Here is a 22296-nt window from a genome sequence, read left to right as displayed (position 1 = left end):
GTCTCACGCACACGCACAGCCGCGCGCTCTGCGGTGCGGTGCTGTGCGTTAAACACGCACGTTCACGTTATACATTTATAAAGTCCAACTATCACTGTTAACAAATCCGCGCGCAGATCCGCGTGCACGGCTCCTTTCCTAACCCCGTGCGCTCACGATCATGCTAAACCACTCCCACTCGTGGCTGGTGGAAAATTACCAGCGTCCACGCAACAGGCAAATGAATGGCGCGCTCGGTTTAACGCGTCTCCGCAGCCTGAGCGCGCCGCGCGCCACGCGCGGGACGGCCGCGGCGCGTGCGGGATATAATGCGTTTAAAAGTAATGAAACTCTCAGACGGGATTTCGACCTGACCCACGTCTCGCCACGCACGCCTCACGTGCACCCGGAGGCGCGTGAGTGGAGACGAACAGCGGCTCCACGGAGAGTCACGCACGGCTCCGCTCTTTACCGGAGGCCGCCCTCCTCGCGTGGGCGCTGAAATAAACTGACAGCTCCGTTACGCAATAGGACATCAATCAGGAAGTGCCGGCCGAGCCCGCAGCCAATCAGAACGCAGCATGGGCGTAACCCCAGTCCAAACTTTACGCGGCGCCATCGGGTGAAAACTAAACCGAGATGGAATCTCCCGGTCTGAACCGGTTTCAACCGGTTGCGAGTTAGTTGCTGGAGAGCGGAGAGGAGGCGCGGACACGCAGACCTCCACGCCGCCCCACGCGAGCTTTATCAGGGGACGGATCCACGCGTGAATCGACGGTGACTTTTTTTTTCCTGAAATGTGTCGGCGCCACTCGTCGCTGAGTTTGCCGTGATCGTGATTTTTGGAGCCCGCATCGGCGGTTCTGAGCGGCCGGACATCGGTGACTGCTGGACCGGACAGTCACGCAGGAAACCCACGGGGGTCGCGGAGGGTCCGGCTCATCGCTACTTCCCCGGACTTTAGGTGGGTAACCGAGGAGAGCCGCCTCCGCCGTGATTAATGACGCACGGGAACAACACGCACGTCGGAGTACTCGTGTACTCGGTTGTGTACTCCCGCCGTCGTTATCTGTAACAGTCTAATTCAGAATTAATTAGCATCGGCGCTAAGCTAGCTCGCGGCTGCCCGCTAGCTGGCGTCCGTCGCCTCGCTAGGATTAGCTTAGCTTAGCTCGCGCTGCTAGCAGAAGTAAACACGGTGGACCCGCGGAGGCTGCAGAGTGGATCCGCCACGCCCACCGCGTCACCGCCGCGGTGGGCGTGGCGATGCCCCACGAGTGGGACAGAGGAGTCTGGGTTGTGACCTCGAGACAAAGCGACAACTTCTATCAATGGCGTCGATAAATGAGGCAGTTCGATCGCCGTGGACTTCCTCACGGTGGGCGTGGCTCCGCAGCACGGAGGACGGTCGCCGATGTGGGAAGCTGCTCGATCCGCGTTCACGTGCTGGACATCCTCCGACCAATAGCAAGGTTGGAGACGAGCTGCAGTGCAGCCGGCGGTGCAGCCGGCGGTGCAACCGGAGGTGCAGCCGGAGGTGCAGCCGGCGGTGCAACCGGAGGTGCAGCCGGAGGTGCAGCCGGCGTTGCATCCGGAGGTGCAACCAAAGGTGCAGCCGGCGTTGCATCCGGAGGTGCAACCGGAGGTGCAGCCGGCGTTGCATCCGGAGGTGCAACCAAAGGTGCAGCCGGCGTTGCAGCCGGCGGTGCAACCAAAGGTGCAGCCGGCGTTGCATCCGGAGGTGCAACCAAAGGTGCAGCCGGCGTTGCAGCCGGAGGTGCAACCAAAGGTGCAGCCGGCGGTGCATCCGGAGGTGCAACCAAAGGTGCAGCCGGCGTTGCATCCGGAGGTGCAACCAAAGGTGCAGCCGGCGTTGCAGCCGGAGGTGCAACCAAAGGTGCAGCCGGCGTTGCATCCGGAGGTGCAACCAAAGGTGCGGCCGGCGGTGCAGCCGGAGGTGCAACCAAAGGTGCGGCCGGCGGTGCAGCCGGAGGTGCAACCAAAGGTGCGGCCGGAGGTGCAACCAAAGGTGCGGCCGGCGGTGCAACCAAAGGTGCGGCCGGCGGTGCAACCAGAGGTGCGGCCGGCGGTGCAACCAAAGGTGCGGCTGGAGGTGCATCCGGCGGTGCAACCAAAGGTGCATCCGGCGGTGCAGCCGGAGGTGCAACCAAAGGTGCGGCTGGAGGTGCATCCGGCGGTGCAGCCGGCGGTGCAACCAAAGGTGCGGCTGGAGGTGCATCTGGCGGTGCAGCCGGCGGTGCAACCGGCGGTGCAACCAAAGGCTTTATTCATATGGTGACGGAAACGAGTCGGAGTTGGTAATGTGGACAAAGTGGGCAATTTTCAAATTTGAGTGTATTCATTTATTTTGATCAACTTTGGTTTCATGAATCGATTTCAAATCGGCATTAGTCGTTTTTTTGTAAATGTGACTCTGAACAAACTCGGTTCCTAAAACTTGCACCAGAACTGCGTTTTCTGAGCCCATCAGAACTGACCAAATCCTTCTTTGTATACTTTTGGGTCAGTGACGCGCATATGATGCTTTATTTTTAACTTGTTTGAAATTCCATACTGTACAAAAGTAATTTTCAAACTCGGAACCTTTTTTAGTGGGTGGTGTGACGGCCTAGTGTGTAGCGCTGGGTCGGGTTCCGTCTGTGTGGAGTTACTATGTTCTTGCCGTGTCTGCACGTTTTCTCTGGGTTCTCCGGTTCTCTAGAAATGTTCCGTTTACTAAATACTAAATACTTTTTATTGATTTGTCCCTCGGAGGGCAATTTGGTTTACAGCAGTTACGGTCTAACTGTAGTCTGCTGCTGGTCGCCGCGACCCCCACGGCGACGGTCGGCGGTTCAAATCTCTGCTCCGCCTGTCCACATGTCCAAGTGTCAGTGCAAGATGCTAAGAAAGTGCTACATCAGAGCAGTGCATTTATCACTGGTAAACCGTTTACCCAGTTACGGGACACGTTACCCAGTTACGGGGCACGTTACCCAGTTACGGGGCACGTTACCCAGTTACGGGACACGTTACCCAGTTACGGGGCACGTTACCCAGTTACGGGGCACGTTACCCAGTTACGGGGCACGTTACCCAGTTACGGGGCACGTTACCCAGTTACGGGGCACGTTACCCAGTTGCGGGGCACGTTACCCAGTTACGGGGCACGTTACCCAGTTGCGGGGCACGTTACCCAGTTGCGGGGCACGTTACCCAGTTGCGGGGCACGTTACCCAGTTGCGGGGCACGTTACCCAGTTGCGGGGCACGTTACCCAGTTGCGGGGCACGTTACCCAGTTGCGGGGCACGTTACCCAGTTGCGGGGCACGTTACCCAGTTGCGGGGCACGTTACCCAGTTGCGGGGCACGTTACCCAGTTGCGGGGCACGTTACCCAGTTACGGGGCACGTTACCCAGTTGCGGGGCACGTTACCCAGTTGCGGGGCACGTTACCCAGTTGCGGGACAGGTGTACCCAGGTACAGGCCGGTGGTGTCTCTGGCAGAGGCTGAACTTTCATCTGTAGCTGCAGAGCTGATGTGTTGCTGAACCAATGGAGGAACCTGATCCGTGGACGCGTGGAACCAATGGAGGGACCTGATCCGTGGACGCGTGGGACCAATGGAGGGACCTGATCCGTGGGCGCGTGGGACCAATGGAGGAACCTGATCCGTGGACGCGTGGGACCAATGGGGGAACCTGATCCGTGGACGCGTGGAACCAATGGGGGAACCTGATCCGTGGAACCAATGGAGGAACCTGATCCATGGACGTGTGGAACCAATGGAGGAACCTGATCCGTGGAACCAATGGAGGAACCTGATCCATGGACGTGTGGAACCAATGGAGGGACCTGATCCGTGGAACCAATGGAGGAACCTGATCCGTGGACGTGTTCTGGTCCATCGGTGGCGACGTTATAATCTGTGGACGCTGAAATCCTCTCGTTCTGGCTGCATGTTGGTCAAACATTTTCTCATGCTGCTGATTCGAGGTCGCCACATCTCGGTGTGTGAATGACGGAACCTTTACTGGGTGCTTTTTACAGTGTACTGCACAATAGAAAGATATCTTACATCTAGAACTCAATAGAAAAGACAAACCCAAACTCCAGCGCCGACCACGCTGTCCATGAAGAGCTACTGTAGTGCAAATATTGATTAGTTGATCAGTCCGGACTGTCCCTAGGGAATAAAAAGGAGCTCCAGGGTTAATGAAGCATAACTTTGGATGCGTTTTTACTCTTAAATTCAGTGTCAGAGACTTACTCTGTTTTATTCCTGTTTTCCAGCGCGTCTCGCCTTTTTCCGGGATAAATGACAACTCGCTGGTGAGTCTGAGGGGATTATTGCTTGGTGATCAGCTGTTTGGAATTGTCTCTAAACAAGCCGGTCACATGACCCCTCCCTCTGCTGCCGTTGTTTCAGAGCTCTATGCCAGCAGTTATGACAATGTTAGCAGACCATGCAGCACAGCAGCTGCTGGACTTCAACCAGAAACTGGACATCAACCTGCTGGACAATGTGGTCAACTGTTTGTACCACGGGGTGGGGCCACAGGTACGCTGAGAAATACTCACCTTTATATTATTCAGAGTGTTGGCGTGTCACTTTTGTTGTTTGCTTCTTCTTTGCGTTAAACTTCTGATAATCGCTGCGATGAAAGGAAAATGTTCAACTCTGTCTTTCTCTGTCTGACCGCTGGGCTGAAACGCACACTGTAGGTGTAAATGTGGGTTTAATTCTACCTGCAGAAGGACTTCTAGGAGCATTTCTAGTGATGACTAGTGAAGAAGTGTTATCCTGTTCTCTTAAATGCAGCTGCAAGTGTAATCCTGGAGCTTCTGCAGCATCACTCATGCTTGTCTTGCAGCAAAGAATGGCACAGGAGGTGTTGACGCACTTAAAAGAGCACCCGGATGCCTGGACAAGAGTGGACACCATCCTGGAGTTCTCCCAGAACATGAACACCAAGGTAAGCTGGCCCGGGCCAGGAAGCGTCCACGGACACGTGTCCAACTGCGCTTTAAGGAACTTCCACAATTCCACGTCTTAAAAAATAGAAAAGCATGAAGTGACGGCCGTAGTGGGGCTTTCTTTCCCCCAAGATGTCTTAAGTCACATGTGTCAAACCTGTCCAGTGGAGGGCCGAGACGCTCCAGGTTTTCTTTCCAACCATCTCTCCAGCAGCTGATCTCACTAATGAGTTCCTTCTCTCAAATCAGAGGTGTTGATAATCACAATCACCTGCTTTAGTAGCCGGCTGGAAGGAAAACCTGGAGCGTCTCGGCCCTCCACTGGACAGGTTTGACACCGCTGTCTCAAGTCATGTGAAAATGTGATTTTGTTCAAGATTCATTGATTGTCAATTTTAGGTTTGAGCAAACAGGGAAGTTCTGTTCGCTCACTGAGAATAAACACGTCTCCAAAATGCAAGAGATCAATAGCCAGAATGTCTCAATGGGTTGTGTGTACAGTGCAGCAATTAGACCGGTGCAAATGAGCAGGCTGCAGGTGAGGTAGAGCGCCTGTGGGCATGGGGGGGGGGGGGGGGCAGAGAGTGGTACGTTCCAAAGACCCCGTCGCTAAACGAGTTAGTCTTTAAGCGAAAGCCTGGTACCTGAGAACTCGGCAGTCAAACATTTGTTTATATTTGCGAGTATATGTCATTTATCCTGTACATGTACTGATACGTATTTATCCTCATGTAGAGACGGATGGAGATAAATACATAATTCGTTCCGTAATACTGTTTGGGTTATTTCTTTGGAAGAGTCCTTCTCCATAAAATAACTCGGTCCTGTTTTGTTTTTGTTTTTTTACCCTTCTCTTTCACTTCAGCTCAGCTTTCTTATAAAAAAGTTGAACTTGTCTAATTCGGCGTACTGCGCAGCTGCACAAAACAAACTAAAATAAATGAATATTATGCAAACTCCCCAAAAATGCATGAAAGACACGTTTCAGTCCAATCCAGTTTAGAAATGCACGTTATTACAGGCTGGTCCGTACTGCAGAGTGCTCGCTGTCATAATGCCATTGTCCTAATTCTCCCCCCCCCCCCTTTACAGTACTATGCTCTTCAGATTTTGGAAACTGTTATCAAAACAAGATGGAAGATTCTCCCCCGGAATCAGTGTGAAGGTAAAGCCTGACTTTGTGTTTCAGTTCGCCAAACGTTTCACTTTTGTAATTGTGACCTGTGGTTGGGGCGTGTTCCCAGAATAAGCAGGCTGGCTGGTTACCTGCTTTGTTACCTGGCTTGTTACCTGGCTTGTTACCTGGCTGGTTACCTGGTTTGTTACCTGGCTGGTTACCTCGTTTGTTACCTGGTTTGTTACATGGCTTGTTACCTGGCTGGTTACCTGGTTTGTTACCTCGTTTGTTACCTGGCTGGTTACCTGGTTTGTTACCTGGTTTGTTACCTGGCTGGTTACCTGGTTTGTTACCTGGTTTGTTACCTGGCTGGTTACCTGGTTTGTTACCTCGTTTGTTACCTGGCTGGTTACCTGGTTTGTTACCTGGTTTGTTACCTGGCTTGTTACCTGGTTTGTTACCTGGCTTGTTACCTGGCTGGTTACCTGGTTTGTTACCTGGCTGGTTACCTGCTTTGTTACCTGGCTGGTTACCTGGTTTGTTACCTGGTTTGTTACCTGGCTGGTTACCTGCTTTACTGACTGGCGCTGGTCGGTTGGTAGAAGGAAAGACGGGAACACCCCAGCACTGACTTTAAGCTTCCCGAGAGGCACCTTCGTTGGAGCGCAGGGACTTGAAGCTGCAAACGGTTCATTTCATTTTAACTAGTCGTGTGTTTCTGGTTACTGAAAAGCATTCCACGGTTGTGGATTTGAATTGAGTTTATTTGAAAGAGGACAATGCAATTACATAAAACACATGATTACTGGTGTTTTCTTTTTAGCTTATTAAACGTATTGAACCAGACGGATGGGCCTGATGGTTGGTATGGATCATGGATCATGGATCATGGATCAGTCCCTGATCAGGCTCTTCTGAAACAATGTTGTCAATTTTCAGGTCTTGCAGTTGGAATATTTGGAATATTTGAGATTTCATCAATAACTATCAAGAACATGTAGCATCAAATGCTAATATGAATTGTTAGTACAATGATTTAATGTGGTTACGTCAAACATATAAGGGACCCCCCCCCTTAGGTTCTTTCCTAATTTCCATTTGTACTTTAATTTCTCAACGTTTAGTGTTTACTTAAATTCAGTGTATTTTGTTACCACCTGCTGAGCTTTTTTTCTGAATCTGAAAACATTGAGAGGAAAATTGTCTTTTTTTATTCTCTCATAAGAAGAAAGAAAATGAAATATAATTAATGACTGCAAATCAGTTGACTCTGCCTCCCTCCATTCTTCTATTATTTTGCTCTAAATTAATTTTTCCCATTGACCTATGACTTCCCTACTTCTGACCGTAGATGCCTGAATTTTGTTCAAGTGGCAAACCCAGTGCAGGGCGACCGGCAAGTATGTCTTTTCCCCCTTGTGTCAGAGTACCGCTCGTTTCCGGCTCCGCCCACTACACCCCAACACATAGCTTCCAGAGCGGAGTACAGATACGGCGTAGAAACAGATGCGCGGGGGCTGAACACACATTTTTTGAAGATGCTCTGCTCACATTATATCGACTGTCTTTAAAAACGACTGGGGGGTTGTAGCTCCCACTGAACCGACCAGCAGAAGTTCAGTGGCAGCTGCAGCCCACGGCCATGTGTGCAGAAGGAGTACACTTTAAGTTACGCATGTACTCGATTAATGTCGGTGTCGGCAGGTTGTATAGTACGGTTTCAAGTAAAATCATTTGGCTTCAAACTGTCCCCGTTTTGTATTTGGCTCACTGGCAGAATACGCTATTTATCAGCAGTTTGCAATGAACAAATGAAAGTTTAATAAAGTTTAATTTTCCCCATGACAAAGAGATCCGTAAAGGTTGTCTGAGTCGCTCAGAAGCGTCTGCGTTTAGGACGGCGGCTCCGTTGTAGCGCCGGATCGGGCGTACGTGATAGCCGGTCAGAATTACCCCCCGATAGCCGCTGATGCGTACAGAGTGTACGTTCCTAAATACATTTTAGATTTGGGTGATGACAGACCTGATGTTTTGCTGGGATTTATCTGCCTTTTGTTTTGACTTTTTTGAACTTTGTGACTTGGTGATTGCAAACAGCTGACAAATGGTATATTTTGCCACTAAAAACAAATATACAGTGGGGGGGCTGACTCGATGAGCCCCCAGCTGGAGTGTGTAGAGTCACAGATTTTGCCACACGCTCACTGTTCATCTGATATGTTTGTGTGTTTACCAGGGATTAAAAAGTATGTTGTTGGTCTCATTATCAAGACGTCATCGGATGCATCAAACGTGGAGGTGAGTGAAGTTTAACTAAACTTTGGGTTAGATTTTGGGTAAAGTAACACCAAGGAAGGTGACAAGGCAATGTGCAACAATTGAGCTGTGTGTTGCCAAGATTATTTTGACATTGATGTATCCATATATTTAATGAATATATGGATACATCAGAATATGAATATTTTTTTTCCCCTTGTCTTTTCTGCATCTTAACTGGAGAAATGCTTGTCTCAGACGTTCATTAGCCGCAGCATTGCTCACTCTGTTGGCACCGATGGTCGTGTTTTATACACTAGACGAGAGTGAATCCGTGTTCCCGTCAGCCGTCACGGAGTGAAGCTGGAAGCCGTAGATGTTGAATTCAACTTCTTTCTAAAGTTTTTTTTTAGGACATGAACTCCTCCAACAGGCAGGGGTTGCGCTATTTATTTATTTTTCCCTAGCTTCTTAACAGTCAATATCAACTGAGGACAAAGGCGCTTTGAGGGTGTGTCCTTTTTATATTTGTGTGGAAAAAAATTAATTCATCATTTTAAAAAACGGTAATTGAGAAAAAGCTCTAACTGCTCAAACTACTCGTTTCCGGCCTACTGGAGTTGATGTGATGCATAAGGCATTATGTCAGAAGCTCATTTCATTGTCTTCTGTTCTATAAACCCACTGTAATTATGAAATGTGGGGAAAAGGACGCCAGGTTGTGAGTATAACAAGTTGGAATTAAAAAGTCAAGTTCTATCTCTAATCGTACTCCGACTGTTAATGAAAAGTAGGCACAAAGTCGAAAATAAATGTTGAAATAGATAAGTCGCACCTGAGTATAAGTCGCAGGACCAGCCAAACTATAAAACACAGTGCGACTTATCGTCCCGAAAATACGGTAATGTGTAAGATTTATATTTGATGTATTACTTTAATGATGTGAAGAAAACACAGAACTTAAGGTCTGAAAACGGCATGCATTAATTAATCTTTTTTACTTTCTAGAAAGAGAAGGTGTACATTGGGAAGCTAAACATGATCCTTGTTCAGGTAAGCTTTCAATAGTTAGCCATCTCATCCTGTGTTGCTGCCGACGCTAAAGACGCTACACAGGATTAGTTTGTTCACTGTTTTAGCATTGCTTTAGCTCGCGCTGTAAACGTACCTTCATGTATACAGCACTGCAACCATTTGCCAATAAAACCTGACAGTATTCTTTGCGCTATGTGTACTCCTTGTACACAGTTTAATCAAATTGCTTTAATGACGGTTGAGGCTTTAGCCTAAAAGGGGTTCTAATCCAATGGATTTGTTAAACGGTGGAACCTCAGTTCTCGAACGACTCGGTTCTCGAACAAAAAAAAAGTTTAAAATACCTCGAAAGTCGAACTGATTTTTGGAATTTGAACCGAGGCGGACCGGAGACGCGCGGGAGAAGGCGGAGTCCACCAGTTTCAGTTTGAGTAGCTGCACTGTCCACCTTTTTCGCTTTGTGAGTTCGTGTGCGTGTTGTTTTTGGATTTGTACTTTTGAGCTCTTAGTCATGGATCTAAGGCAGCAGTAAGACGCCTGGCAGAGGAAAGAGGAAAGCAGCGAGAACAACTGTCGATTTGAACAAGGAAATGATGGCGTCCATGTCTGGGGTCTTGCTGCACATTACGGTTCGGAGACATAAACGATTTCAAAGAGAAGGAATAAAAAGTCAGGACAGTTACCCAGTAATTTTATGGAGGACTCCCTTTCAAAGGAATGACCCCTCCCCCTTCCGCCTGTCCCTTCAACTCCCGACAAACAGCCCAAACGTATGTAAAACACAGAATTCTGTTAAATGAAATTCACTTTTATTTGTTTGTTTGTTTATCAGTCTATTTACACTTTTATGTGTTATCTGTTGTTTAGATACACGTAGTTGCATATTAATATAACTAGGCATGTAAATGGCCGTTTATCTAGTTTGGAATTAACTCCTTCAGTACCAGCCATTTCAGCTCGGCTATATTCTGATTGCCCCAGTTTTTGCTCATTTTGCCCTTTTTTTTCAAGGCCCGCAAAATATTTTTTTTACTGACTTGCAAACACCGATCCGACCAAATGAAAGATTAAGGTCTCTTCTTTCATCAGGAAAAATAAGTGTGTTCCTACCATTTTTCATTCTGGAGGTATGGAAGTGTCTAGGAGAGGTAGCTGTAGAGTTTTTAACGGGGTTGTTTAGTACAATCCTGGAGGGGAAGAAGATGCCAGAGGAACAGAGGAGAAGTGTTCTGGTGCCCATTTTCAAGAAGAAGGGAGACACACAGAGTTGTGTAAACTATAGAGGGATAAAGCTGATGAGATACGATGACGTTACGGGAAAAGGTGTTTGAGGCTAGACTAAGGACAGAAGTAAGTATTTGTGAGCAGTAGTATGGCTTCATGCTGATGAAGAGTACCACAGACACAATGTTAGCATTGAGGCTAGCAATGGAGAAGTGCAGGGAAGGAGCTGCATTGTGTCTGTAGATCTAGAGAAAGACTATGACAGGGTGCTCAGAGAGGTACTGTGGTACTGCATGAGGTACTGTAGTACTGCATGAGGTACTGTGGTACTGCATGAGGACGTCTGGAGTAGCAGAGAAGTATGTCAGGGTAGTTCAGGACATGTACGACAGCAGTGAAGTGTGCAGTAGGAGTAACAGGAGTTTAGTGTAGAGGTGGGATGCACCAGGGATCAGCTCTGAGCCCCTTTTTGTTGCCATGGTGATGGACAGACTCACAGATGAGTTGAGACAGGAAGCTCCTCTGAATATGATGTTTGCAGATGACACTGTGATCTGCAGGTAGAGGAGAATCTAGAGAAGTGGAGGTCTGCTCTAGAAAAGAGAGGGATGAAGGTGAGCAGGAGTAAAACAGAGTACATGTGTGTAAATGAGAAGGTCCCAGGGGGGACAGTGAAGCTACAAGGATGAGACGTAAAGAAGGGAGAGGACTTCAGGTACCTCGGGTCAACAGAGCAGAGTGATGGAGAGAATGTGGAAAGGAGGTGAAGAATCGTGTGCAGGCAGGCTGGAACGGGGGGAGGAAAGTATCAGGTGTGCTCTGTGATAGGATTCATTGATTTGCAGATTCATCATGATAACATCTTCTGCGATCATATCGCTGCCAACTTTCACACGAATCAGCCCATTTCAACTGATGGGAAACCGAATACGATCATTTATTTCATCTGACTCTAAAGGGAAACGCGCCTTATTCCAACACGGGGCAGAGAGCGTGGCAGGTTCAACTAGGCACGGTGCAATTATCTTATGTTTAGATACACGTAATGTGTAAATAGCACGAAAAACAAAAGCATCATTAATGGAACTTTAATCAAACGGTGTCGGCAGGGAGGGAGGTGGAAGGAAAGGGACCCCCCCCCCCTCCATAAAATGACTGGGTAACTGTCCTCCTGGCTTTTTCCCCCCTTCGCTTTCTCTTTGGCGCAGTTTTCTTGATACAGTTCGAAATCAACGATTTCATCGTCCCGCCCTGCAGCAATGTCCGAGACACGGACACCGTTTTTAGATTGGCAGATTATTTCCTTCTTCAATTAAACGGTAGTTCTGCTTTCCTCCTTTCGTTTCCAGTAGTATTGCTGCTGCTTTTCTTTGGAGCCGCTGTATGTTCATTTATAATATTTAAAAGTGATCAGCAATGACCCACGGTATGATACAAGTACAGAACAATGTATTGCTCCATTAACTGTCAAATCACATTTCCTATTTAGTGTAAAAATGTGATTCTGAAACCTTGTAAACCCGAACCTTTTGTCTCTAGATCCTGAAACAGGAGTGGCCCAAACACTGGCCCACCTTCATCAGCGACATTGTGGGGGCAAGTCGTACCAGTGAGAGCCTTTGTCAGAACAACATGATCATTCTCAAGCTGCTCAGCGAGGAGGTCTTCGACTTTTCTAGCGGCCAAATGACCCAGGTCAAGGCCAAGCACCTAAAAGACAGGTCGGCATCCTGCGCTAACCGCTGCACCCACCAGTGTTAGTCATAGCAGGAGCCCAGGGACTTTCTATTGAAAAGTGTACATGCAAATATTTCAAAGTCAATATATGTGGAAAATTTCATGATTTTCAAATATAAATCAAACATTGGCCTTTTGTTTCATCAGTTATTATTATTATACAGCAGTGGTCCCCAAACTACGGCCCCCTGAACAATACCAGAGACGGGGGCATTTGAGAGGGGTCATTAATTCAATCTTTTGTTTCCTAATAATATTGATAGTGGAGAATATATTAATTAAAAAAAAGCATTCTTCCTTTCGTTTGGGACAATTTTAATGATGATCACGTACGACCAGAAAGTTAATGTTCAATGGACTTTTTTTCTGTGACAAACCCGGAAAGGGTTATTTAGTTATTATTTATTTTATTAATAGTGTTATTATTTATTTCCTGACTTTTTTTTCTGTGAAGAAAGGGTTATTTGGTGGCTGTCTGGAAAACAATAAATGTTTAGCCCCCCCCCCCCCCTGCCATTGTCACACTTTTCCTGTGCAAACTGACCCCGGCCCTCCATCAGAGAAGGGAGACGTTATGCGGCCCCCACAGGAAAAGGTTTGGGGACGCCTGCATTACAGGGACGCCTGCATCGCAGGGACGCCTGCATTACAGGGACGCCTGCATTACAGGGACGCCTGCATCGCAGGGACGCCTGCGTCGCAGGGACGCCTGCATCGCAGGGACGCCTGCATCGCAGGGACGCCTGCATCGCAGGGACGCCTGCATCGCAGGGACGCCTGCATCGCAGGGACGCCTGCGTTACAGGGACGCCTGCGTCACAGGGACGCCTGCATCACAGGGACGCCTGCATCACAGGGACGCCTGCATTACAGGGACGCCTGCATCACAGGGACGCCTGCATTACAGGGACGTAGCGCTGCTGTCTGCCTCTGGACACGGTCGTTTGTCGTGGCTTCAGTTTTAGCGCTCTGGGTTTGATGCTGAGGAAACGACAAGCTCCGCTTCCGGTCGAGAACAAGTTCAGGGGGGGAATGTAGTTGCTGGTCGGGACCGGGAGAAAACACTTTGTCCCAGAAGATGTGTCCTGATTTGTCTCGTTCGCTCACCCGATGATGGTTATTGATCGCATGCTCTCCAGACGTGTTTGAAGTTTGAAGCTCTCTGAAGTGTCAAATGTTTTTCCCCCCCTTCAGCATGTGCAATGAATTCTCCCAGATATTCCAGCTGTGCCAGTTTGTAATGGTACGTATGTTTTATCTTGTACGGTCTTCGTCATCTATTCCACAGCGGCCTTTGACTCTCCGCTGTTTGTTGTCTCATTGGCTGCCCCGTAGGAAAACTCCCAGAATGCCCCGCTTGTCCATGCCACTCTGGAGACGCTCCTGCGTTTCCTCAACTGGATTCCTCTGGGATACATCTTTGAAACCAAACTGATCAGCACGTTGGTGTACAAGGTGTGACCTCCCGCCTCGTCCTTCCCTCGCTGCTGCTTCGACCTGCCAAACGTGCAAATGAAACCAATCCCATTTCGTTTCAGTTCCTGAACGTGCCCATGTTTCGCAACGTGACCCTGAAGTGCCTGACAGAAATCGCCGGCGTGAGCGTCAGTCAGTACGAAGAGCAGTTTGTGACGCTCTTCACCCTGACCATGTGTCAACTCAAGCAGGTGATGCAACGTTAAGGCTGTGCTGCGATCACATTCGCAGACCTGCGTCTCGGTCCACATTCGCAGACCTGCGTCTCGGTCCACATTCGCAGACCCGCGTCTCGGTCCACATTCGCAGACCCGCGCCTCGGTCCACATTCGCAGACCCGCGCCTCGGTCCACATTCGCAGACCCGCGCCTCGGTCCACATTCGCAGACCCGCTTCTCGGTCCACATTCGCAGACCTGCGCCTCGGTCCACACCCAATATCTGATTTCATTCTAATCAATTGTCTGCAGATGCTCCCTCTGAACACCAACATTCGTCTGGCCTACGCCAACGGCAAAGACGACGAGCAGAACTTCATCCAGAACCTCAGTCTGTTCCTTTGCACGTTCCTCAAAGAGCACGGGCAGCTCATCGAGAAGAGGTTCAACCTCAGAGAGACGTTAATGGAGGTAAGGGGGACGCGGGCGCAGCGTGAATGGCTCGTCTGTGGAAGGTGCACCGACGCCATTGACTGGCCCCCCTTTCAGGCCCTCCATTACATGCTGCTGGTGTCGGAGGTGGAAGAGACGGAGATCTTTAAGATCTGCCTGGAGTACTGGAACCACCTGGCTGCTGAGCTTTACAGGGAGAGTCCGTTCTCCACCTCCACGTCCCCCCTGCTCTCTGGTAATCAGCACTTTGACGTCCCTCCACGCAGGCAGCTCTACCTTCCTGTACTCTCTAAGGTAACACACGCAGCCGTTAATGCATGTCGAAGGATCGTTTCTGACTCGTTTGACGTGGCACGAATTTGAAGTGTTCAAGTTTGCTGCCAAACTCGCATCGGTTGGTTCTAGTCCAGGAGAAGGCGGCTGCTAAACTGCTGCTGAAAGAACTGATGGATGCAACATGACGGAAAAGCAGCAGCCGTCTCTATTACCTAGCAGCCGTCTCTATTACCTAGCAGCCGTCTTTATTACCTAGCAGCCGTCTTTATTACCTAGCAGCCGTCTCTATTACCTAGCAGCCGTCTTTATTACCTAGCCGTCGTCTTTATTACCTAGCAGCCGTCTTTATTACCTAGCAGCCGTCTTTATTACCTAGCCGTCGTCTTTATTACCTAGCAGCCGTCTCTATTACCTAGCAGCCGTCTTTATTACCTAGCAGCCGTCTCTATTACCTAGCAGCCGTCTTTATTACCTAGCCGTCGTCTTTATTACCTAGCAGCCGTCTCTATTACCTAGCAGCCGTCTTTATTACCTAGCAGCCATCTTTATTGCCTAGCAGCCGTCTTTATTACCTAGCAGCCGTCTTTATTACCTAGCAGCCGTCTTTATTACCTAGCCGCCGTCTTTATTACCTAGCAGCCGTCTTTATCACCTAGCAGCCGTCTTTATTACCTAGCAGCCGTCTTTATTACCTAGCAGCCGTCTTTATTACCTAGCCGCCGTCTTTATTACCTAGCAGCCGTCTTTATTACCTAGCAGCCGTCTTTATTACCTAGCAGCCGTCTTTATTACCTAGCAGCCGTCTTTATTACCTAGCAGCCGTCTTTATTACCTAGCCGCCGTCTTTATTACCTAGCAGCCGTCTTTATTACCTAGCAGCCGTCTTTATTACCTAGCCGCCGTCTTTATTACCTAGCCGCCGTCTTTATTACCTAGCCGCCGTCTTTATTACCTAGCCGCCGTCTTTATTACCTAGCCGCCGTCTTTATTACCTAGCCGTCGTCTTTATTACCTAGCCGCCGTCTTTATTACCTAGCCGCCGTCTTTATTACTTAGCAGCCGTCTTTATTACCTAGCAGCCGTCTTTATTACCTAGCCGCCGTCTTTATTAACTAGCCGCCGTCTTTATTACCTAGCCGCCGTCTTTATTACCTAGCCGCCGTCTTTATTACCTAGCCGTCGTCTTTATTACCTAGCCGCCGTCTTTATTACCTAGCCGCCGTCTTTATTACCTAGCCGCCGTCTTTATTACCTAGCCGCCGTCTTTATCACCTAGCCGTCGTCTTTATTACCTAGCAGCCGTCTTTATTACCTAGCAGCTTCATAGCCTTTAGCTACCTGTAGCATCCTGCCCATGCACTGACCGCTGTTCTTGCCTGCCCTCACAGGTGCGCCTGCTGATGGTGAGTCGGATGGCTAAACCCGAGGAGGTGCTGGTGGTGGAGAACGACCAGGGAGAAGTGGTCCGGGAGTTCATGAAGGACACGGATTCCATCAACCTGTACAAAAACATGAGGGAGACACTCGGTAGGATTTCACCATCGTCATCCTCACTCTCATGTGAAGTCCCCATGAGTCGGTAAAGCTCATTCTGGATCAGATCCAGAAGACTCTTTGCATGACGGTTCTTATCGGACGCCTTTATGAACATTATCAGTGCCGTATTTTCCGGACTGATAAGTGCACCTGATTATGAGCTGACAGAGCATCCATCCAAAGTGTCTTACTCATCCCAGCCACATGGTGGTGCTGTTGCCTTGCTGCAATATGGGTGGCGTAATTAAATGTCTCTTTGTTTTACACCAACCCACAAATATATGTCCAATAGAACCCGTTTATCTCCCTTTTTAAGTTGAGGTCATTTACGTGTGATGTCACACAAAGGAGGACATTTTTGTCTTATTGTCCAGAAACTGATTGACGTGTCTGACTTATTTCTTTTACTATGAATAGTTTTACTTTGTTAGTTATAGCCCAAAAGTGTGGCTGCTGAATTAGTCTTAGGATCAAGCTGAATACTTCAGGCCTGACTCGGGTGGTTCCAGGCTAATCGTTACCTGAAGCTCCTCCAACCAGAGTAATTGTACTTCATTATGTACTTTCAGTGTACCTGACTCACCTGGACTACGCAGACACGGAGCGCATCATGACAGAGAAGCTTCACAACCAGGTGAACGGTACCGAATGGTCCTGGAAGAACCTGAACACGTTGTGCTGGGCCATCGGCTCCATCAGCGGGGCGATGTACGAAGAAGATGAGAAGAGGTTCCTGGTCACCGTCATCAAGGTCGGTAGATTTGATGCCGTTTCCACAACTTGACATCTCCTGGACAGTAATACCTCGACGTACACGAGTATAATTCATTCCTGGACTGAGCTCGGAACTACCATAAACTTACCATAAAATAACCGAGGAACAGAAGAATCTGTTCCAGCCGTCTAAAAACACCCAAATCAATGCTACATAGAAACACATTATATACAGTATTACTACTACTACTACTGTACTTTCGGGTCGCCACAGTAAATCAACACTTCTCCACTTCACCCTGTCCTTTGCATCGTCCCCCCCCTTGTGTGTCGAGGTATTACTGTGATGCAGTACATCTGTAAAAAGTAAAAAGGACGACCTTCGGAATCCTCCGTGGTTCAGGCTCGCACCTTGATGCCCCGCCCGTGTGCTTTGTGTCCGTCTCAGGATTTGCTGGGCCTGTGCGAGCAAAAGCGAGGCAAGGACAACAAGGCTATCATAGCCTCCAACATCATGTACATCGTCGGGCAGTACCCGCGGTTTTTACGGGCCCACTGGAAGTTCCTCAAAACGGTGGTCAACAAGCTCTTTGAGTTCATGCACGGTGAGAGGAAAGCAAAGCGTTCCGAAGCGTGCCTTTATTCACAAAGGATGTGACCTCATGCCTGTTGATGCCCCCCCCCCTCAGAGACCCACGACGGCGTTCAGGACATGGCCTGTGACACCTTCATCAAGATCGCCCAGAAATGCCGGCGCCACTTCATCCAGGTGCAGGTGGGAGAGGTGATGCCCTTCATCGACGAGATCCTCAACAACATCAACACCATCATCTGCGACCTGCAGCCTCAGCAGGTCAGCGAGTCGATAACGGAGGGCGTCACAGCTGCACTGCCCCCCCCCCGAGATGTTCTGATCCTCCAGATGCTCCGCTTTGTCTCCAGGTGCACACGTTCTACGAGGCCGTAGGTTATATGATCGGAGCCCAGACGGATCAGGCTGTCCAGGAACACCTGATCGAAAAGTACATGCTGCTCCCCAACCTGGTGTGGGACAGCATCATCCAGCAGGCCACCAAGGTGAGTACATGCTGCCCCCCCAACCTGGGGTGGGACGGCATCATCCAGCAGGCCGGCATGTTGACCTGCACTCTGCTCCTCATCAGAACGTGGACATCTTAAAGGACCCGGAGACGGTGAAGCAGCTGGGCAGCATCCTGAAGACCAACGTCCGAGCGTGCAAGGCCGTGGGACACCCCTTCGTCATCCAGCTGGGACGGATTTACCTCGACATGCTCAACGTCTACAAGTGCCTCAGTGAAAATATCTCTGCCGCCATTCAGACAAATGGTGAGGGGAAGCTTGATTCTGCTGCCCTCTTCAGGTTAAAAGCTATTTAGGTATATTCAGCAGTGGCATTTATCCCGTCTGGAGGCTGTCCAATCACGGCAGGGCATTCTGACCTTGCTTTATCAGGAGAATCTAACTCGATGAAATCCACGACGAGCGTCTGTCGATCTAAAATGTTACAAAACGGCCACAATGGCTGCATCCGGTGTGTTTGGAGCTCGGCTTTGAAGCGCGGGTTCATGGCGCCGCCCGTGAACGGAGCACTAATCCCGTTTGCCACCGCCTTTGTGTTGCAGGAGAGATGGTGACCAAACAGCCTTTGATCCGCAGCATGAGAACGGTGAAACGGGAGACGCTGAAACTGATCTCAGGCTGGGTCAGCCGATCAAACGACCCGCAGATGGTGAGAAATCACTGACACACAGAAGGTGTTGGGTACCCATATAGTACCATACTACTGTAGTACTACTACTGTACTCACGGCTTGTGCCTTGAGGGGTCGCCACTACGTTCATGTGTCTTCTCCTGACCTGCCCTTTTGTATCGTCCTCCCCAACACAGCAGCCGACCACTAGAGGTCACCGGCAGGGTCTTTCTTTCCCATCTGCTGTAACAGCAGCCGACCGCTAGAGGTCACCAGCAGGGTCTTTATTTCCCATCTGCTGTAACAGCAGCTGACCACTAGAGGTCACCGGCAGGGTCTTTCTTTCCCGTCTGCTGTAACAGCAGCCGACCACTAGAGGTCACCGGCAGGGTCTTTCTTTCCCGTCTGCTGTAACAGCAGCCGACCACTAGAGGTCACCGGCAGGGTCTTTCTTTCCCGTCTGCTGTAACAGCAGCCGACCACTAGGGGAAGAAGCCTGAAACGCTTCGTCCCTTGTCTCCAGAGTTTCTCCTCGCCACCGTGTGCATGCACAGCTGATTGGCTGTTACGCATGCCGTGGCTCTAAGTGTAACCAATCAGATGGTGCGGTGGGCGGAGCAATGCTGGCGTCTGAGTCGTGACTGCAGACGTAGGTGTGGCTGCATCGGAACCACAATAACCCATTTTTAGATTGATCTCTTATCGGAAAACTTTATTAAAAATGTGCACCAAGCAGTACCTGCGTTTCAGTCATTGGCTCTTTCTCGTAACAAAATTATAACTTCTGTAAAATATCAGTTCCCAAATGTGCTGCATCATTTTCAGAGGAGCCTGTTCTCAGATCTGGGATCAGCCGAGAGACCGCTGACTCCACCAGCAGGGGGCAGTGATACTGTAGTATCTCGTCATAGGAGAAGAAGAAACATCAACTTGTGATTGTAGCGCGTCATGCTTACCTGTAAATGCTACGCTACGCTATTCATGCTAGGCTACGCTAGCCCAGACGAAGGGGTCTCTGTTAGACCGACACAAAGACGTCCTCCTGTCGTTGTCCAGGTCGGGGAGAACTTTGTCCCGCCGCTGCTGGACGCTGTCCTCATTGACTACCAACGCAATGTCCCCGCTGCCCGTGAGCCCGAGGTCCTCAGCACCATGGCAACCATCGTCAACAAGCTCGGGGGACACATCACCAGTGAGATACCCCAGATCTTTGACGCCGTCTTCGAGTGCACGCTGAACATGATCAACAAGGTGAGGCGGTGTGTGCGTGTGCGTGCGTGCGTGTGTGTGTGTGTGTGTGTGTGTGTGTGTGTGTGTGTGTGCGTGCGTGTGTGTGTGTGTGTGTGTGTGTGTGTGTGCGTGCGTGCGTGTGTGTGCGTGTGTGTGTGTGTGTGTGCGTACGCGTGTGTGTGCGTGCGCGTGTGTGTGTGCGTGCGTGTGTGTGTGTGCGCGTGCGTGTGTGTGCGTGCGTGTGCGTGTGTGTGCGTGCGTGTGTGTGTGTGTGTGCGTGCGTGTGCGTGTGAAAGAGTCGACGCACTAACGGAACCTGGGACCGTGTTTCTCCGCAGAACTTCGAGGAGTACCCCGAACACAGAACCCACTTCTTCTACCTGCTGCAGGCCGTGAACTCGCACTGCTTCCCGGCGTTCCTCTCCATCCCCCCGGCCCAGTTCAAGCTGGTGCTGGACTCCATCATCTGGGCCTTCAAGCACACCATGAGGAACGTGGCCGACACTGGTGAGCTGGTGGGCGGGGCCTGCGCCCCGGCTGCGTCCGGCGGCTCTCCCAGCATGCTCTTGTGCCCCCCCCCCCCCCCGCAGGGCTCCAGATCCTCTACACGCTGCTGCAGAACGTGGCCCAGGAGGAGGCGGCGGCTCAGAGCTTCTACCAGACGTACCTGTGTGACATCCTGCAGCACATCTTCTCCGTGGTCACCGACACGTCGCACACCGCCGGTGAGTCCGCTCGGAGGCCGCGGCGGCGCCGGGTCCGGAGCGCCCCCGGTCCGCTCACGCCCGTTGTCCCGCAGGCCTGACCATGCACGCCTCCATCCTGGCCTACATGTTCAACCTGGTGGAGGAGGGGAAGGTCACGACGACGCTGAGCCCCGGCAGCCCGACGACCAATCAGGTGTTCGTCCAGGAGTACGTGGCCAACCTGCTGAAGACGGCCTTCCCTCACCTGCAAGAGTAAGACCGTGCACGTACACGCACACACACACACACACGCACGCACCACGCGAGTGTTAATGGGGGGGTGGCTGTGCTCTTGTTTGCCTCAGTGCTCAGGTGAAGGTGTTTGTGACCGGGATGTTCAGCCTGAACCAGGATATTCCCGCCTTCAAAGAGCACCTGAGGGACTTCCTGGTCCAGATAAAGGTGAGGCTGTGTGTGTGCGTGTGTGTGTGTGCGTGCGTGTGACTCCGCTGACCCGGCGCGGTTCTGCGAGTCCTGATCCGTGCGTCGTGTGAGAATCGTCTCCTCATTGTGGCCACGAACACACGACGCCGGGGATTGAACCGAAGACTCTTCCCACAAACCAATCGGCGGCGCAGTTCCCCGGACCCTATCCAATCAGAACGCTCCGTCTCCCGTCACTTGAAACGACGCCGGGCTCGTCCGTGTGGACCGCCGAGGGGGCGGAGTCGCCCCTAAACGTAGCGTTGGAATATAAAGCTCCGTTTACAGGCGTCGACGCGAAGGCGCCCGGCTGCAGCGCTGTTGTTTCCGTAGTAACAGGTCATGGTCAGATATGAGGGGGGGGGGGTTAGGACATTAAACCCAGGGGGCTTCGGTGCCCCCCCCCCCTGACCGAGCCTCCCCTCGTTCTCCTCTGCCGCTCCAGGAGTTTGCCGGCGAGGACACCACAGACCTGTTCCTGGAGGAGAGGGAGGCGTCGCTCCGCCAGGCCCAGGAGGAGAAACACAAGATCCAGATGTCGGTGCCGGGGATCCTGAACCCCCACGAGATCCCCGAGGAGATGTGCGACTGACTGTGCGACGCCCCGCCCCCCTGCGGGGGAGGCCATCCCATTGGATGTTTGTTGACCAAAACAACGCCAACGCGTAAATGATTACAGCGCCACCTTGTGGCCCTTTTAGTAACGTTTGATTGTTTTGTAATCTCTTTCCAGGACTCTGTTTTACCTCGTTTCTCTGTACGTGACGAGGTAACGATCCGTTTCCGTTCTTCCCTTCACCTTCAGATTCTTTTCCTTCCAGCTTTGTCTCTTTCATTTGTGCAGTGCGTGTGCGTGTGTGTGTGTGCGCGTGTGTGTGTGTGTGTGAGAGATCACCTAAAAGTTTCTTGTGAACCCAATGGTCCATATGTTCCCTGTTGTATAGCATCTTTGTTTTCCTTTGATTCTGTTTGCTGTCGGCGAGTCGACATCAGCATTTTGTTTTCCTCTAAGAGGATTGTTGCCCCCTGGTGGGCTTCGTTGACGGGATGTTTTAAAGGCTTGGTCGGTCGGTTGTGGGTTTTTAATTGGTTGCAGCTACGGCTCCTGTTTAACTCGGAAGGTTTTTGACAAGTTTCAATTTTATTAATTTAGATGGTTTTCCATGCAGTGGCACTACCTGTAGAGCAAAACTGGGTTTACATTTAATTTTGTATTTTTTCATTTGTACCTATTTGTTGTCCAAATAAA

At 50.4% G+C, this 22296-nt stretch overlaps 1 protein-coding gene across 1 annotated transcript in view; it reads left to right on the top strand.

Annotated features, from left to right (window-relative positions):
• Nucleotides 1-4276: 4276 nt before the first annotated feature.
• Nucleotides 4277-22296, top strand: part of xpo1b (exportin 1 (CRM1 homolog, yeast) b) — an 18158-nt gene continuing 138 nt past the window's right edge. Inside the window, exons 1-25 of the mRNA XM_068741005.1 lie at nt 4277-4311; nt 4409-4540; nt 4854-4955; nt 6049-6121; nt 8310-8371; nt 9338-9382; nt 12128-12309; nt 13520-13568; nt 13661-13780; nt 13864-13992; nt 14271-14429; nt 14508-14705; nt 16076-16214; nt 16793-16974; nt 17386-17542; nt 17627-17790; nt 17880-18014; nt 18101-18284; nt 18581-18687; nt 19705-19899; nt 20217-20385; nt 20469-20603; nt 20678-20837; nt 20930-21026; nt 21493-22296. The exon at nt 21493-22296 is cut by the window's right edge and continues 138 nt beyond it. Coding sequence (XP_068597106.1) covers nt 4415-4540; nt 4854-4955; nt 6049-6121; nt 8310-8371; nt 9338-9382; nt 12128-12309; nt 13520-13568; nt 13661-13780; nt 13864-13992; nt 14271-14429; nt 14508-14705; nt 16076-16214; nt 16793-16974; nt 17386-17542; nt 17627-17790; nt 17880-18014; nt 18101-18284; nt 18581-18687; nt 19705-19899; nt 20217-20385; nt 20469-20603; nt 20678-20837; nt 20930-21026; nt 21493-21639 — 3216 coding nt within the window. The 5' untranslated portion in view covers nt 4277-4311; nt 4409-4414 and the 3' untranslated portion in view covers nt 21640-22296. The remainder of the gene's footprint in view (nt 4312-4408; nt 4541-4853; nt 4956-6048; nt 6122-8309; nt 8372-9337; nt 9383-12127; nt 12310-13519; nt 13569-13660; nt 13781-13863; nt 13993-14270; nt 14430-14507; nt 14706-16075; nt 16215-16792; nt 16975-17385; nt 17543-17626; nt 17791-17879; nt 18015-18100; nt 18285-18580; nt 18688-19704; nt 19900-20216; nt 20386-20468; nt 20604-20677; nt 20838-20929; nt 21027-21492) is intronic.

This window comes from Brachionichthys hirsutus, chromosome 7 (assembly GCF_040956055.1).
Source record: "Brachionichthys hirsutus isolate HB-005 chromosome 7, CSIRO-AGI_Bhir_v1, whole genome shotgun sequence".
In the NCBI taxonomy this organism is placed as follows: domain Eukaryota; kingdom Metazoa; phylum Chordata; class Actinopteri; order Lophiiformes; family Brachionichthyidae; genus Brachionichthys; species Brachionichthys hirsutus.
This window is presented reverse-complemented; position numbering and strand designations above follow the sequence as displayed.